This window comes from Myotis yumanensis, unplaced genomic scaffold (assembly GCF_028538775.1).
Source record: "Myotis yumanensis isolate MYYU_CA2020_CCGP unplaced genomic scaffold, mMyoYum1.0.hap1 SCAF_1, whole genome shotgun sequence".
Lineage (NCBI taxonomy): Eukaryota > Metazoa > Chordata > Mammalia > Chiroptera > Vespertilionidae > Myotis > Myotis yumanensis.
This window is the reverse complement of record NW_027223752.1, coordinates 101,409,943-101,424,723: the sequence shown is the minus strand read 5'-3', so window position 1 is coordinate 101,424,723 and position 14,781 is coordinate 101,409,943. Positions and strand designations below refer to the sequence as shown.

The 14,781-nt window shown below is 44.5% G+C and overlaps 1 protein-coding gene across 3 annotated transcripts in view; it reads right to left on the bottom strand.

The window, feature by feature from the left end:
• Positions 1 to 14,781, bottom strand: part of ODAD2 (outer dynein arm docking complex subunit 2) — a 235,563-nt gene that overhangs the window by 177,543 nt on the left and 43,239 nt on the right. For all 3 annotated transcript variants that reach the window (XM_070407349.1, XM_070407348.1, XM_070407347.1), the window contains 3 exons: positions 7,456 to 7,661; positions 6,628 to 6,717; positions 2,364 to 2,511 (listed from right to left, as the gene is read on the bottom strand). In XM_070407349.1, coding sequence (XP_070263450.1) covers positions 2,364 to 2,511; positions 6,628 to 6,717; positions 7,456 to 7,661 — 444 coding nt within the window. The remainder of the gene's footprint in view (positions 1 to 2,363; positions 2,512 to 6,627; positions 6,718 to 7,455; positions 7,662 to 14,781) is intronic.

Sequence of the window (14,781 nt, the reverse complement as noted above, 5' to 3'; positions counted from 1 at the left end):
TACTTTTTCCTAAACTTTATTTACATTGTAAAAATAATAATCCTGACAATACTAGAGAATACTGTTAAACAGTGTATCATTTTTTGTGTGGTAGCAATGCTAAAAATTTCAGAGATGTTCTGTAAAAAAAATAAGCTATATATATTACAACAACACTTAAAAATTATCTCTACCTGATATTTGAGACCAGAAAACACTAAAAGAGTGGAACATTAACACAATATAAAGGCCAAATAAAAGTCATTTTAGAAATTGAAAAATGATATTAAAATATTTACATTTATAAGATATCATTCTTAAAGTTAAATTTTAAAACACACAAAGCATTGATCGTTCTATCCAACAGTGTTGGTTTTTGCTTCTTGGCTAATATTCTAGATGTAAAAAGGTAATTTTTCTTTCATTTTGTATTGACATTGGTCAAATTATTAAGAGGCTTCTAAAAGCATAGCCAAGGCAGGCATTAGGGTTTGCTTCACATAAGCTCATTTCCTTTTTTAATGATGAAAATATTTTATCTGCTTGTCCTGATTCTGGACTGGCCATCTAAGTCTTTGTTGTTTTTATTAATTCAGATTTAACATCAGTTTCTGGTTTTATAATGGAATGTTCCACAACATATTCACATAATCTTCCCTTTGAATTTCTTCTGTTAAATTACTTAGAAAGAACAAATTGTAATAATATTCAAACACCAAAAAATGCCAGCAAAATTATTGGGTAGTACATCCAAAAAAACATAACATTCAGATCTACTTAGCAAGCTTGACAAGGCTACAGTGGAAATCTCCATTAAAATTTAATGACTTATTTTGCCTTCAAATTTGTTATTTCTTGGAACACCACTAATAGGATTTGTATAAAGTATACTATGCATATAAACATATTAATAGTTATGCAAGAATGACTCACTGTTAGCAGCAGACACACATTTAGAGCACGGCAAATGCTACAAGCAAGGCTGACATTAGATTATGATCACTTCTCTCCTACTTGCTTCTGTCCTGACGCTTAGAAATGCCTACTTTCAACTTTGATTGTACTGTTAGCATTGTGTGTTTTTTCAACTTTATTGAGGAATAATTGACAAATATAATTATCTCTATTTAAAGTGTACAATGTGCTGATTTGCTATACAGATATATTATGGAGTGATTACCAAGCTTAGATAATTAACTGCTCTTGCTTTCAATGATGTTAGTAAGTTCCTTTGAATCAGCAATGTCTAAATTTTAATTCTCCAAGGAGAATTAGAATCCTTTCCCCATTTTCCAAATTTCTTGACTACCTTTCCATGGGATTCAGGAAAACTTTTCTGTTTCTATAAATTGCAGCTGAGACTGTGTCTGACAGAGGAAGGGGCATATGTTTCTTGCAAGAAAAACTTCTTCAACTGACTTATGTCTACAAGGCCATATCTATGCAGGGCCTTGGAGAATTCACAAAAATATGCACAAATAGGCTATTTTACCTGTCAGTTCTGGAAGACCTCAAAGGCACAGGAAAAGTACCCATTAGCACTTTAGGAGTTACCTAAATGCCTTTAAGTATGCAAAGGCATTGGCAAATGCCCATGTTGATTTGACCAAAGACATGGAGAAGCAGAAGGAAAACATGAGATAAGCCATAATGTTGTCTTCACAAGTACTTCTGGACTTTTGCTTTAAACACAGCCTAGATGTGATCAATATCAGCTATCCAATATCAGAAAATAATATTAATCTGGGTTTTGGCAAATCATTTTCTTTGATTTCCTCCCCCCATCCCACCACCATCCAAGTACTTAAATACAACATTATATGGCCAGTTATTATGTAAACTGTTTTCATATGTATGTTTTATTACTGAAGATAATAATGGAAATGCACCAATGAATACTTTAAGTACCTACTATGTATCAGACACTATACCACATGTTTCAAATGTTTTCTCAATCCTTAAACTAATCCTATAGGATACTTATTTCATACCATAGGTTGAGAAAAATAAGGCTCAAACCAAACTTTTCAACAGCCACACTGCTAGTAAGTGGTACAGCAGAAAAATCAGTCCAACTTCAAAAATTCATGCTCTGTCCATCACACCTCACTGGTGGTAAGTCATAGTATCTGGTGCTACCCCAGTTGCTCTACGCAAGATAGCTGGCTCTAGGCAGCCTGCCTGCTCCAGGAGGACTAACCTTGTCATCCTAGAGGGAAGAAGACCTTCCTCCCTGTACACATTTAAATAAAAATTAAATGTGTACATTTAAATACAACCCTTATTTAAAAGAAACATACAATAAACTTGGAAGCAGAATATACATTTGGGGGCAAGGATTTAAAAATAAACATTGCAAACATAGTACAAAGGGTCTGTCTTACCTTCAAATATTTCACCAGCTTCTGAATCTGCCAATATTCCGATGGCAAATCTGCATTTGCTTCCTGGCGATGATCAGGTGGTTCTTCATCTTCTTCAGTCTCTGAGGAGCTCTCACTAACAACTTCCTCAACCTTGTCAGCACTCTTACTAAGAATAATAACGACAACATATAATAAATATATTTATGTTACAGCATGTACATGTTTATAACGTTACTATTTCAGCAACATCTACCTAAATGATAAAAACTCTAAAAAAAAAACCAAAGACAAGAACAGAGGGGGACTTCCTCAACTTGATAAAGAATATGTACAAAACCGACACTATCATTGTACTTACTATAGTGAAAGACATTTTCCCCTAAGATGGAGAACAAACAAGGATGTCCACTTTGACCACTGCTATTCAGCACTGTACCGGAGTCTCTAGTTCCAGATATAAATCTAACAAAATTTTGTACAGGACTTGTATGCTAAAAACTACATAATGCTGGTGAAATAAATAAAAAGTCCAAATGAAGACACACATAGTGTTTATAGATTAGATTACTCTACATAGTAAAAACATCAAAATTTTTGGCACATTTTTTAAAATAGATATTGCAAGATTATTCTAAATTTATGTGAAAAGGAAGGAAACTAGAATAGCAAAAACAATTTTAAAAGAAGGTGAGAATAACCACTTTACCATATTTCAAGATTTACTATATAGCTACAGTAATCAAGACAGTGTGGTATTCATGAAAGGCTACAGATAAAAACCAACTGAATATAATAGAGACCCAGAAATAGACTCACATAAGCACACCCAACTGGTTTTTTTTAACAATGCAAAAGCAATTCAATGATGAAAAGACAGTCTTTTCATCAAATGGTGCTGGAGCATCTGGACATCCATAGGCAAAAAAGTGTAGCTTGGCCTAAGCCTCACACCTTATATATAAAATTAACTCAAAATGGATCAGTCTTTAATGTAAAAATAACACAACTTTTAGAGAAAAACAAAGGAGAAAATCTTCAGGACTAGAAGCATCACAAAGAGTTCTTAGACATGACATCAAAAGCACAATCCATAAAAGAAAAATTGATACATTGAACTTTATCAAAATTAAAAACTTGTTTTATGAGAGACCCTATATCAAGAGAATGAAAAAAACAAGTTACAGAGAGGAGAAAATATTTGCAAACCACATATCCAACCTAGGATACCCAAAATAGATAAAGAACTCTCAAAACACAACATTTAAAAACAAAATATGATCTGATTGGATAATAAGCAAAAGACATACAAGACATTTCACTGAAGAACATACATGAGAAATAAGCTCATGAAAAGATGTTCAATATCACTAGCCATTTTAGGAAATGCTAATTCCATAATGAGACAACACTACACATCTTTTAGTGCAGCGAAAATAAAAAATATGGCAATACCAAATGTTGGCAAGGATAAGAAGAAACTGAGTCTCATACATTGTTAGTAGGATAGTAAAATGGTACAGCCACTCTGGAAGAATCCGGCAATCTACACTAATAAAAGAGAAACATGGTAATTAGCGTACGACCGCTACCCTTCCCATTGGCTAATCAGTGAATATATACAAAGTAACTGTCAGCCAAGATGGCGGCCGGCAGCCAGGCAGCTGATGCGAACAGGGAGGCTAGCTTCCTTCAGTGACAGAGGACTCCAACGTTCCCCGCCGGCCTCTGAGCTTCAGTTGGAAACATAGTAATATTTATAGAAGATAAACAAAACTCCAGAAACCTCCTGTCAGTCAGCCGGGATCTCAGAGCTGGAGTCGAAACATTGTTTCGAATACAGAAAACAAAGGCTAGAAACCTGCTTTCAGCCGAGCCTCAGAGAGAAAGCCGGCTCTCAGCTCCAGTGACAGCCATGGAAGGTAAATAAATGCCAGAATAAAAAAAAAAGAGAAAAAGGAGAGGTTTGGAGCTCCAGTCACCCGCCAGCCTGAAAACGTCCCTCAGCCCCTCACCCAGACTGGCCAGGCACCCCAGTGGGGACCCCCACCCTGAAGCAACAAGATGGCGGCTAATTTGCATACTGAAGGCGGGCGGCAGCAGGCAAGGCTGTCTGCAGTCTGGGACCCGGATCTGTGACCCTGCCGGGCGGGATCAGCGGAGCCGCGAGGCCTCCCGGCACCGGGATCAGCATGACAGGGGGCAGCGCCCAAACCCCCTGATCGCTCTGCAGCTCTGTGTGTGACAGGGGGCAGCGCCCCAACCCCCTGATCGCTCTGCAGCTCTGTGTGTGACAGGGGGCAGCACCCCAACCCCCCCCCCCCCACGGGCCCTGCTCTATGTGAGACGGGGTAGAGCCATACCTCCCCATCGGCCCTGCCCTGAGTGTGACAGTGGCGGCGCCCCAACCTCCTGATCGGCCCTGCTCTGTGTGTGACAGGGGGTGGTGCCCCAATTCCCCTATTGGCCCTGCTCTGTGCGTGACAGGGGGTGGTGTCCCAACTCCCCTATTGGCCCTGCTCTGTGCGTGACAGGGGGGAGCTCCTCAACCCCCTGATCGGCCCTGCTCTGTGCGTGACAGGGGGGAGCTCCCCAAACCCCTGATGGGCCCTGCTCTGTGTGTGATAGGGTACGGAGCCCCAACCCCCCTGATGGTCCCTGCTCTGTGTGTGACAGGGGGCAGCGCCCCAACCCCCTGATCGGCCCTGCTCTGTGCGTGGCAGGGTGTGGCGCCACAACCTCCCCATCAACCCTGCCTTGAGTGTGACGGGGCAGTGCCCCAACCCCCCAATCGGCCCTACCCTGAACGTGACTAGGGGTGGCATCGCAACCTCCCCATCCGCCCTGCTCTGTGCATGACAGGGGGCGGCGCCCCAACTCCCCAATCGGCCCCGCTTTGAGCCCGACCAGGCGCTGCACCTAGGGATTGGGCCTGCCCTCTGCCACCCGGGAGCAGGCCTAAGCCAGCAGGTCATTATCTCCTGAGGGGTCCCAGACTGCGAGAGGATACAGGCCAGGCTGAGGAACCCCCTCTCGCCCCCCACCCCCGAGTGCACAAATTTTTGTGCACCGGGCCTCTAGTTTCTTATAAAGCTAAACACACAATTATTACATGTGTCGGCAATTGGGCATTTATCCTAGAGCAGTGGTTCTCAACCTTCTGGCCCTTTAAATACAGTTCCTCATGTTGTGATCCAACCATAAAATTATTTTCGTTGCTACTTCATAACTGTGATGTTGCTACTGTTATAAACCATAATGTAAATATCTGATATGCAGGATGGTCTTAGGCGACCCCTGTGAAAGGGTCGTTCGACCGCCAAAGGGGTCACGACCCACAGGTTGAGAACCGCTGTCCTAGAGAAATGAAAGCTTACATCCATATAGAAATTTGTCTATAATTATTTACAACCATCTTAATTGTAATAGCCAAAAACTGAGAGGAATGAAAATTTCCCTCAATAGGTGAGAAATTACAGTATGGTACATCCATACCATGGAATACTACTTAGCAAAAAAAAGAGACAAATTACTAATACATGCCACAACTTGGATGAATGTCAAGAGTATTAGATGAAAAACACAGCCAGTACAAAAAACTTATGATTATGTTTATATGACATTCTCAAAATGACAAAATTATAGAAATGGAAAACAGATTAACAGTTGCCAGGGACTGGGAATAATGGGGGGAAGGGAGTGGGTGTGACTATAAGGGGTAGCAGGAGGGAGCTCTGTGTAGTGATGGAATAGTCCTGTTTCTGGATTGCCATAGTCACCATACCATTTACATGTGACAAAATGGCATGAGGTATACATATACATTGTACTGATGCTACCCTCCTGGTTTTGATATTATGCTGTAGTTACCCTAGATGTCACCTTTGGGGGAAGCTAGGTGAAGGGGAGATGAGACCTCTCTGTAGTATCTCTGCAACTTTTTGTGAATCTATAGTTATTTAAAAATAAAAAGTTGAAGAATTGTCAAACAAATTAAAGTGTTTATTATATTGGAACACCCCCCCCCCCCCCCAAGTAGTATAAATGTAGTAGAGTATCTTAAAGTTTGGTTTTTTTCCCAAGTTGAAAACTTCATAATGTGAGATTTATGCCATTTCTTCCAGCTCTGCACTAAAAGAAATCCAGTATGATCATTGTGCAAAACATTACTAGTAACTGTCAGTATAAATATCTTGGCACCCTAAGAGTAAGAATGCCATTAGTTAGGATTAGTTAGCACATCATGTAAGAAATGGTGTTAAAGAACTGGTTAACAGAAACATACCGAACCAATTGTGCTTTTCCAGGTGAAACAGATGGTGCTGACTTTTCAAGTCTTCCGCCATGTTTTTCCTCATGAATTGAGGTTCTGTGTCTAAAAACATTCTTTATTAGTTACTTTTTGGTAATTAATAGGAAATTAAAAATAGAAACGTATACAAGTATTCCAACATTTTCATGCCCCCAAATTACGTGTTTTCCAGACACAGAGAATTTCCTTTGAGCACAGTCATGCACTTTCTATAATGAAGAAGCAATTTGTTCAGTATTCCTTTGTACTAGGAACATGTCTTCACAGGCTGCCATCATTGTGAAAGGCCTTTACTCTGTACCTTTTAATCTAGTAGATTACTGCCTTGATCGTAGTTGTCTATTTTTTTTACCTTCTCCACCCAATGTTACGGAAAGGCCTGTATCTGATTTTCCATGTATCCCCAGCTTTAGCATAGTCTTTGGCACCTACTTGGTTTTCATTAAACACTTAGGTAAATTCTTAATTTAAAAAAATAAGCACATACAAAAAGCTGAATTTAAAAATTCACCTCCCACTTAACAAGTAGCCCATGTGATTTCTCCGTGTGTTGTATCATCTTTTTCAAGTTATTTGCCCAACTTACCAACTACATGAAAGTGAATTGTGTTCTTCCATTCCCTTTCCAGAACCCACATATAAACCCTGTTGCCTGTCAAATCTCTCTGCTTGAAATAGGAAGAGGAGCAGGAAAGAATACTACTCTGTATTTTCTACAATGAAATAAAGTTCTGTAAAAAATTAGACAAATATGGTCACTTAAGATGGTTTTAAAATCCCATCATGCAAATGTCTACATACTCTTTGGAACCAACAGTGGTCTTCCAGTTTAAACTTGGCTTTAATCTCTTGATCATGTGATTCTTCCCAAAATTAATTTGGTTCTTCTCCAACGTACTCTTGTCTGAGCCAGGATTAGCTTTACGTAAGGTACTTGCTGCTTCCTTCTTAGGTGTCTCATTAGGATGATTCTTTTCCTTTTGCAGTTCTTCATTAAATCTACTTTGCTTTATTAAAGAAAAAATTAAGTACGTATTTACAATGATATCCCTTCTGAATTTTCTAGTGCTATCTGAAAATTAACATTGGTGATAAATTCAGAAAAGGAAGTCTCAGATGCATCTTCTGTTGCTCACTGACACAAGTGATTAAGGATGACTTCAACACCAAGGCCTCTACTGGAGTTACACTGATAGTAATGTGATGTTCCTAAACTTCACCTCTGCTGTAGCACACACAGATGCAACTGCAGGGCGGAACCTCCTCACTCTCCATCACCACTAGAAAAAATTAAATTCAAACCCTATATTGACTGGGAGTCATCATATTCAAATTGCTAAAACCAAGGATAAAAAGAACATCTTTACCTAGTCAGACATGCAAGACACATTATAGATAGAGGAGGAAACATAATGGTTAAAAGAGGCTTCTCACCAGAAACAACGCAAGGTAGAAGAAAATAAAATTATGTCTTTAAAGTACTAATAAGGGAGGGAAAACCTGTCAACTCAAAATTCTATACTGAGACCCAAAATAGCTTTCAAATTTGAAGGTGAAAATAAAGTCTTTCACAGATGAACAAAAACCAAGAGAATTCACCATCAGAAGGCCAGTACTAGAAAAAATGTTAACGAAATCCTTCAATCACAAGGAATATTGTATCAGTCAGAAACACTGGATCTATACAGAGAAATAATCTATAGAAATGGCAAAAATAAACATATCTATAGAAATGGAAAAAATAAATATGAAACTCTATTATTTTTAATCATTCTAAAATATAATTTACTGAAGCATAAGTAGTAACAGTGTTTTGAGGGGTTAGTACATAAAAATAAAATATATGATAACAATAGCACAAAGGACAGGGAGAGGCATTCATGTACACTATCGTCAGGTTCTTAAAATATTTGTGAAATTGTATAGTATTATTTAAAGTGGGACATAATAGAAATACTTTATTTTGCACTTCTTAGAGGCAAAACCTTTTATAATATTTAAGATATAAGTAAAATATATTTATTAATTTGTATTTGATGAAGCTTTCCATGTGATTTTAAGTTTATTAAATTTGGTTAAATTAAAAAAATCCTTTAAGGGGAGAAAGGGAATGGTTGGAGACTGTGGCTGAAATCTCTCCCTGAGCGCCGGCTCAGCCGTGGAGAACGCGCCATCTTGAGTGGCTGTTATTGGGAGCCTATAAAGCCAAAGACCTGGCATCCACAACATCCAGAGATTGGCTACTAACCCGGAAACAATGGACCTCAAGCAGCGTGACTACGTGAACTTAGAGGAACCCTGCTTCTCCGCATGGAAAGCAGAGAGAGAACTACATAAGCAAACATCTGGAGAAGAGAGATCATGGTGAAACAAAGAACCAGCCCGCATATGAAAGAAAAACAGGCATCACCAGAAAAGGAAGTAAACGAAATGGAGGAAATGGAGGCAAGCTACCTATCAGAGAAAGAATTCAGAGAAATGGCCATAAGGTGGATGAAAAGAATGGAAGACAAATTCAACAACATGTGTAAGAACCAAGAGGAAATGAAGAAAAACCAAGAAGAAATGAAAAATGACATCACTGCTATAAAGAATTCAATAGAAAGCATCAACATTAGACTAGAAGAAGCAGAGGACTGCCATCAGTGAGCTAGAAGACAAGGGAGGAAAAAATACCCAAGCAGAGCAGTTTCTAGAAAAAAAAAATTAAAAAGCAGGAAGAGAGCCTAAGAGAACTCTGGAACAACACAAAACAAAACAACATCCGAATAATAGGGGTGCCAGAGGGAGAGGAAACTGAGCAAGGAATAGAAAACCTGTTTGAAAAAATAATGACAGAAAACTTCCCTGATATAGGGAAGAAAAAACTCACACAAATCCAAGAAGCTCACAGAGTCCCAAACAAAATGAACCCCAAAAGACTGACGCCAAGGCATATTATCATTAAATTGGCAGACACCAATGACAAAGCAAGAATCTTAAAAGCAGCCAGAGAGAGACAGAAAGTTACCTAACAAAGGATTACCCACCAGACTAGTGACTGATTTCTCAACAGAAACACATCAGGCAAGAAGGGAATGGAATGAAATATACAAAGTCATGCAAATGACGGGTCTGAATCCAAGAATACTGTACCCAGCAAGGCTATCAATCAAAATTGAGGGTCAAATCAGGAGCTTCACAGACAAAAAAGGACTACGTTAGTTTATTACCACCAAACCAGCAATGCAAGAAATGCTAAAGGGTCTGCTGTAAAAAGAAAAAATAGGAAACAAAGAAGGAACACAGGGGTAAAGAATAAAAATGGCGACAAACAAGTATCTATCAATAATAACTTTAAATGTAAATGGATTAAATGCCCCAATCAAAAGACATAGGGTAACCAAGTGGATAAGAAAACATGACCCATATATCTGCTGTCTACAGGAAATCCACCTCAGAAAAAAAGACGCACACAGACTGATGGTGAAGGGATGGAAAAAGGTTTTTCAGGCAAATGGAAGCAGAAAAAAAGTGGGGGTAGCAATACTTATATCTGACAAATTAAATCTCAAAGTGAAGGACATAAAAAGAGATAAGGAAGGCCATTTCATAATACTAAAGGGAGCAATCCAACAAGAAGAAATAACTCTGGTAAACATATATGCACCCAATATAGGAGCACCCAAATACATAAGAAATCTTTTAGAGGAGAACAAGGGAGAGATTGACAGCAACACAATCATAGTAGGGGACTTTAACACCCCATTATCACCATTGGACAAATCCTCTAAACAAAAAATCACCAAAGAAACATCAATCCTAAATGACACACTAGATCAGATGGAATGAATTGACATCTTCAGAACATTTCACCCCAAAGCCACAGAATATACATTCTTCTCAAGTGCACATGGGTCATTTTCAAAGATAGACCATATATTTAGTCACAGGCAAAGTCTATTCAAATTCAAGAAGATTGAAATCATATCACGCATCTTCTCAGATCACAGTGGCATAAAACTGGAAATCAACTACAATAAAAACAATCCAAAAAAATCAAACACATGGAGACTAAATAGCATGCTATTAAACAATGACTGGGTTACCAGAGAGATCAAAGAAGAAATAAAAAACATCATGCAACAAACGACAATGAAAACACAACAACCCAAAACCTATGGGACACAGTGAAAGCAGTCTTGAGAGGGAAGTTCATAGCACTACAAGCCTACTGCAAGAAACAAGAAACAATGAGAATAAATTACCTAACTCTTCAACTCAAAGAGTTAGAAAGAGAGCAACAAGAAAAGCCCAGTGTAAGCAGAAGGAAGGAAATAATAAAGATCAGAGCAGAGATAAATGACATAGAGACCAAAAAAACAATACAAAAGGGGAGAACCAAGATGGCGGCGTAGGGAGCGGACCTGTGTGTGCTGCTCTCTAACAGCATCATTGAAACTATCAACTATGAAGTAAACAACCGCCACTCAGAACCATGGGGAAGTTGGCCCAGTGGGAGATCTACAACTGGAGGAAAAGAAAGAAGCGCAGTGAGATTGAGTGGGAGCTACGGAGGCACCAAAACCAGAGGTACGCAGTCACACGCCACGCGGGCTGCAAATGGATTCTCGGTTTTTTACGAACCCTCGAATCCTCTGGGCTTGCGCGGGGCGGGTCTATGAGGCCCCAGATCCCACAGGGAGAGGAGGCCACGGCATTGCAGTGGTAGGAGAGCCAGGGAAGCTCTGACACGCGGCTGCTCGCCGGCACCGAGGGACAAGAAGTCCTGGTGTCCCGGGGAGGCGAGGGGCGCGGAGACGCCGCCATCGCTATTTCCTCCAAGCTGGCGACTCCCTGTGACCCCGCCCTACCCTCAGGGCTGTGCCAGAGGCACAAGAGGGAATGACTGTGCTTTTACAAACTCTCAAATCCACTGAGCTGGTTCGGGCGGGTCTCTGAGGCCCCAGGCCCCAAGGCGAGAGACGGCACGGCCTTCCAGCGGTCAGAAAGCGAGGGAGGCTCTGGCGCTCGGCTGCTCGCTGGCACTGGGGGACTCAAAGTCCCGGAGTCCTGGATGGGCAAGGGGCCGCTGAGTCTCCGCCCCGGCGACTCCCTGTGACCCCGCCCTACGCAATTTACATTCCCATCTGGGCTGTGCCAGACTCACAAGTAGAAACGCCTTTGCTTCTGCAAACTTTCAAATCCACTGAGCTGGTTCAGGCGGGATCATGAAGCACCAGACCCTACGGGGAGAGGCAGCACGGCCTTGCAGCCATCAGAAAGCGAGGGAGACTCTGTTGCACAGCTGCTCGCCGGCACTGGGGGACACAAAGCCCTGGCAGAGAGTCAAGGGGCCGCGGAGACTCAGCCAGTGCTATTTGCTCCGCCATGGCGACTCCCTGAGTCTCAGCCCTAATCAATTTACATCCCCATCCAGGCTGTGCCAGGTACACAAAAAGACCCACCTGCGCTTTTGCAGCCTATCCCAACAAATTGCAGACTTCAACTGCTCGCAGCCATGGGAGACACACTCAAGAAGCAGACCCAGGAGAACCAGGATGGCGGCATAAGGAAGAGACCTGTGCGTGCTACCTCACTCAACAACATCGAAACTACCAAATATCAGACAAACACCTATCATACAGAACCATGGGAAAGTTGGCCCAGTGGAAGCTCTACAACTGGAAGGAGAGAAAGAACATTGAGACTGAGTAGGATGTGACACCAAGTACAGAGCCCAACCCAACAAACTGCAGATTTCAACTCCTCGGATAGAAAGAAGCGCAGTGAGACTGAGTAGGATGTGCAGAGGCACCAAGTACAGAGCCCATCCCAGCAGGCTGCAGATTTCAGCTCCTTGCATCTGGGAGGGACGCAATCGGGGGGCAGAGTTGGGTCCGGGGCCGGCCAGGGCTGGGCCTGACTCGGCCGGCACTGTGGAACTGCTGTACAAGCAAGCGCACAAACATGCCCACTGGTCCCAGTCTCTTGTGGGGCGCTGGGGGACAGCAGACAGGCAGTCTGTGCACTTGGTGGAGGGCAGGAGTGCTGGATGTTCAACCACCAGGAACGCCTGGAGATTTTGTCTAGTGGGGAGCCGCCGGCAGGGGACAGAGGGCCAACTTCCTGTTTACCCGGTAAGGCTGGGATGGCCCCGGTGAGGTCGGGATGGCCCCGGTGAGGTTGAAACGGTCCCGGTGTGGTAGGGACGACCCCGGTCAGGTCGAAACGGCCCCGGTGTGGTAGGGACAACCCCGGTGAGGTTGAAACAGCCCCCATGAGGTAGGGACGACCCTGGTAGGGCGAAACGGCCCCGGTGTGGTAGGGACGACCCCGGTGAGGTTGAAACGGCCCCCGTGAGGTAGGGACGACCCCAGTCAGGTCGAAACGGCCCCGGTGTGGTAGGGACAACCCCGGTCAGGTTGAAAGAGCCCCGGTGTGGTAGGGACAACCCCGGTGAGGTTGAAACGGCCCCCGTGAGGTAGGGACGACCCCGGTGAGGTCGAAACAGCCCCCGTGAGGTAGGGACGACCCCAGTCAGGTCAAAACGGCCCGGTGTGGTAGGGACGACCCCAGTGAGGTTGAAACAGCCCCCGTGAGGTAGGGACGACCCCAGTCAGGTCGAAACGGCCCCAGTGTGGTAGGGACAACCCCGGTCAGGTTGAAACGGCCCCTGTGAGGTGGGGACGACCCCGGTGAGGTTGAAACGGCCCCCATGAGGTAGGGACGACCCTGGTAGGGCGAAACGGCCCCGGTGTGGTAGGGACGACCCCGGTCAGGTTGAAACAGCTCCGGTGTGGTAGGGACAACCCCGGTGAGGTTGAAACGGCCCCCGTGAGGTAGGGACGACCCCGGTGAGGTCGAAACAGCCCCCGTGAGGTAGGGACAACCCCAGTCAGGTCGAAACGGCCCGGTGTGGTAGGGACGACCCCAGTGAGGTTGAAACAGCCCCCGTGAGGTAGGGACGACCCCAGTCAGGTCGAAACGGCCCCGGTGTGGTAGGGACAACCCCGGTCAGGTTGAAACAGCCCCGGTGTGGTAGGGACAACCCCGGTCAGGTCGAAACGGCCCCGGTGTGGTAGGGACGACCCCGGTGAGGTTGAAACGGCCCCCGTGAGGTAGGGACGACCCCAGTCAGGTCGAAACGGCCCCGGTGTGGTAGGGAAGACCCCGGTGAGGTTGAAACAGCCCCCATGAGGTAGGGACGACCCCAGTCAGGTCGAAACGGCCCCGGTGTGGTAGGGACAACCCCGGTCAGGTTGAAACAGCCCCCGTGAGGTAGGGACGACCCCAGTCAGGTCAAAACGGCCCCGGTGTGGTAGGGACAACCCCGGTCACGTTGAAACGGCCCCCGTGAGGTAGGGACGACCCCAGTCAGGTCGAAACGGCCCCAGTGTGGTAGGGACGACCCCGGTGAGGTTGAAACGGCCCCCGTGAGGTAGGGACGACCCCAGTCAGGTCGAAACGGCCCCAGTGTGGTAGGGACGACCCCGGTGAGGTTGAAACGGCCCCCGTGAGGTAGGGACGACCCCGGTGAGGTTGAAACGGCCCCGGTGTGGTAGGGACAACCCCGGTCAGGTTGAAACGGCCCCGGTGTGGTAGGGACAACCCCGGTCAGGTTGAAACGGCCCCAGTGTGGTAGGGACGACCCCAGTGAGGTTGAAACAGCCCCCGTGAGGTAGGGACGACCCTGGTCAGGTCGAAACGGCCCCGGTGTGGTAGGGACAACCCCGGTCAGGTTGAAACAGCCCCGGTGTGGTAGGGACAACCCCGGTGAGGTTGAAACGGCCCCGGTGTGGTAGGGACGACCCTGGTGAGGTTGAAATGGCCCCGGTGTGGTAGGGACGACCCGGTGAGGTTGAAACAGCCCCCGTGAGGTAGGGACGACCCCAGTCAGGTCGAAACGGCCCCGGTGTGGTAGGGACGACCCCGGTGAGGTTGAAACGGCCCCCGTGAGGTAGGGATGACCCCGGTGAGGTCGAAATGGCCCCCGTGAGGTAGGGACGGCCCCTGTGAGGTTGAAAAGGCCCTGGTGAGGCTCAGACGGCCCTGGTGAGGTTGAGACTACTCCAATGAGGTTGGGACAAATAAAGGGGACCAGTATGTACTGATGAACAGGGGTAGATACAGAAGCAGAGCAACATT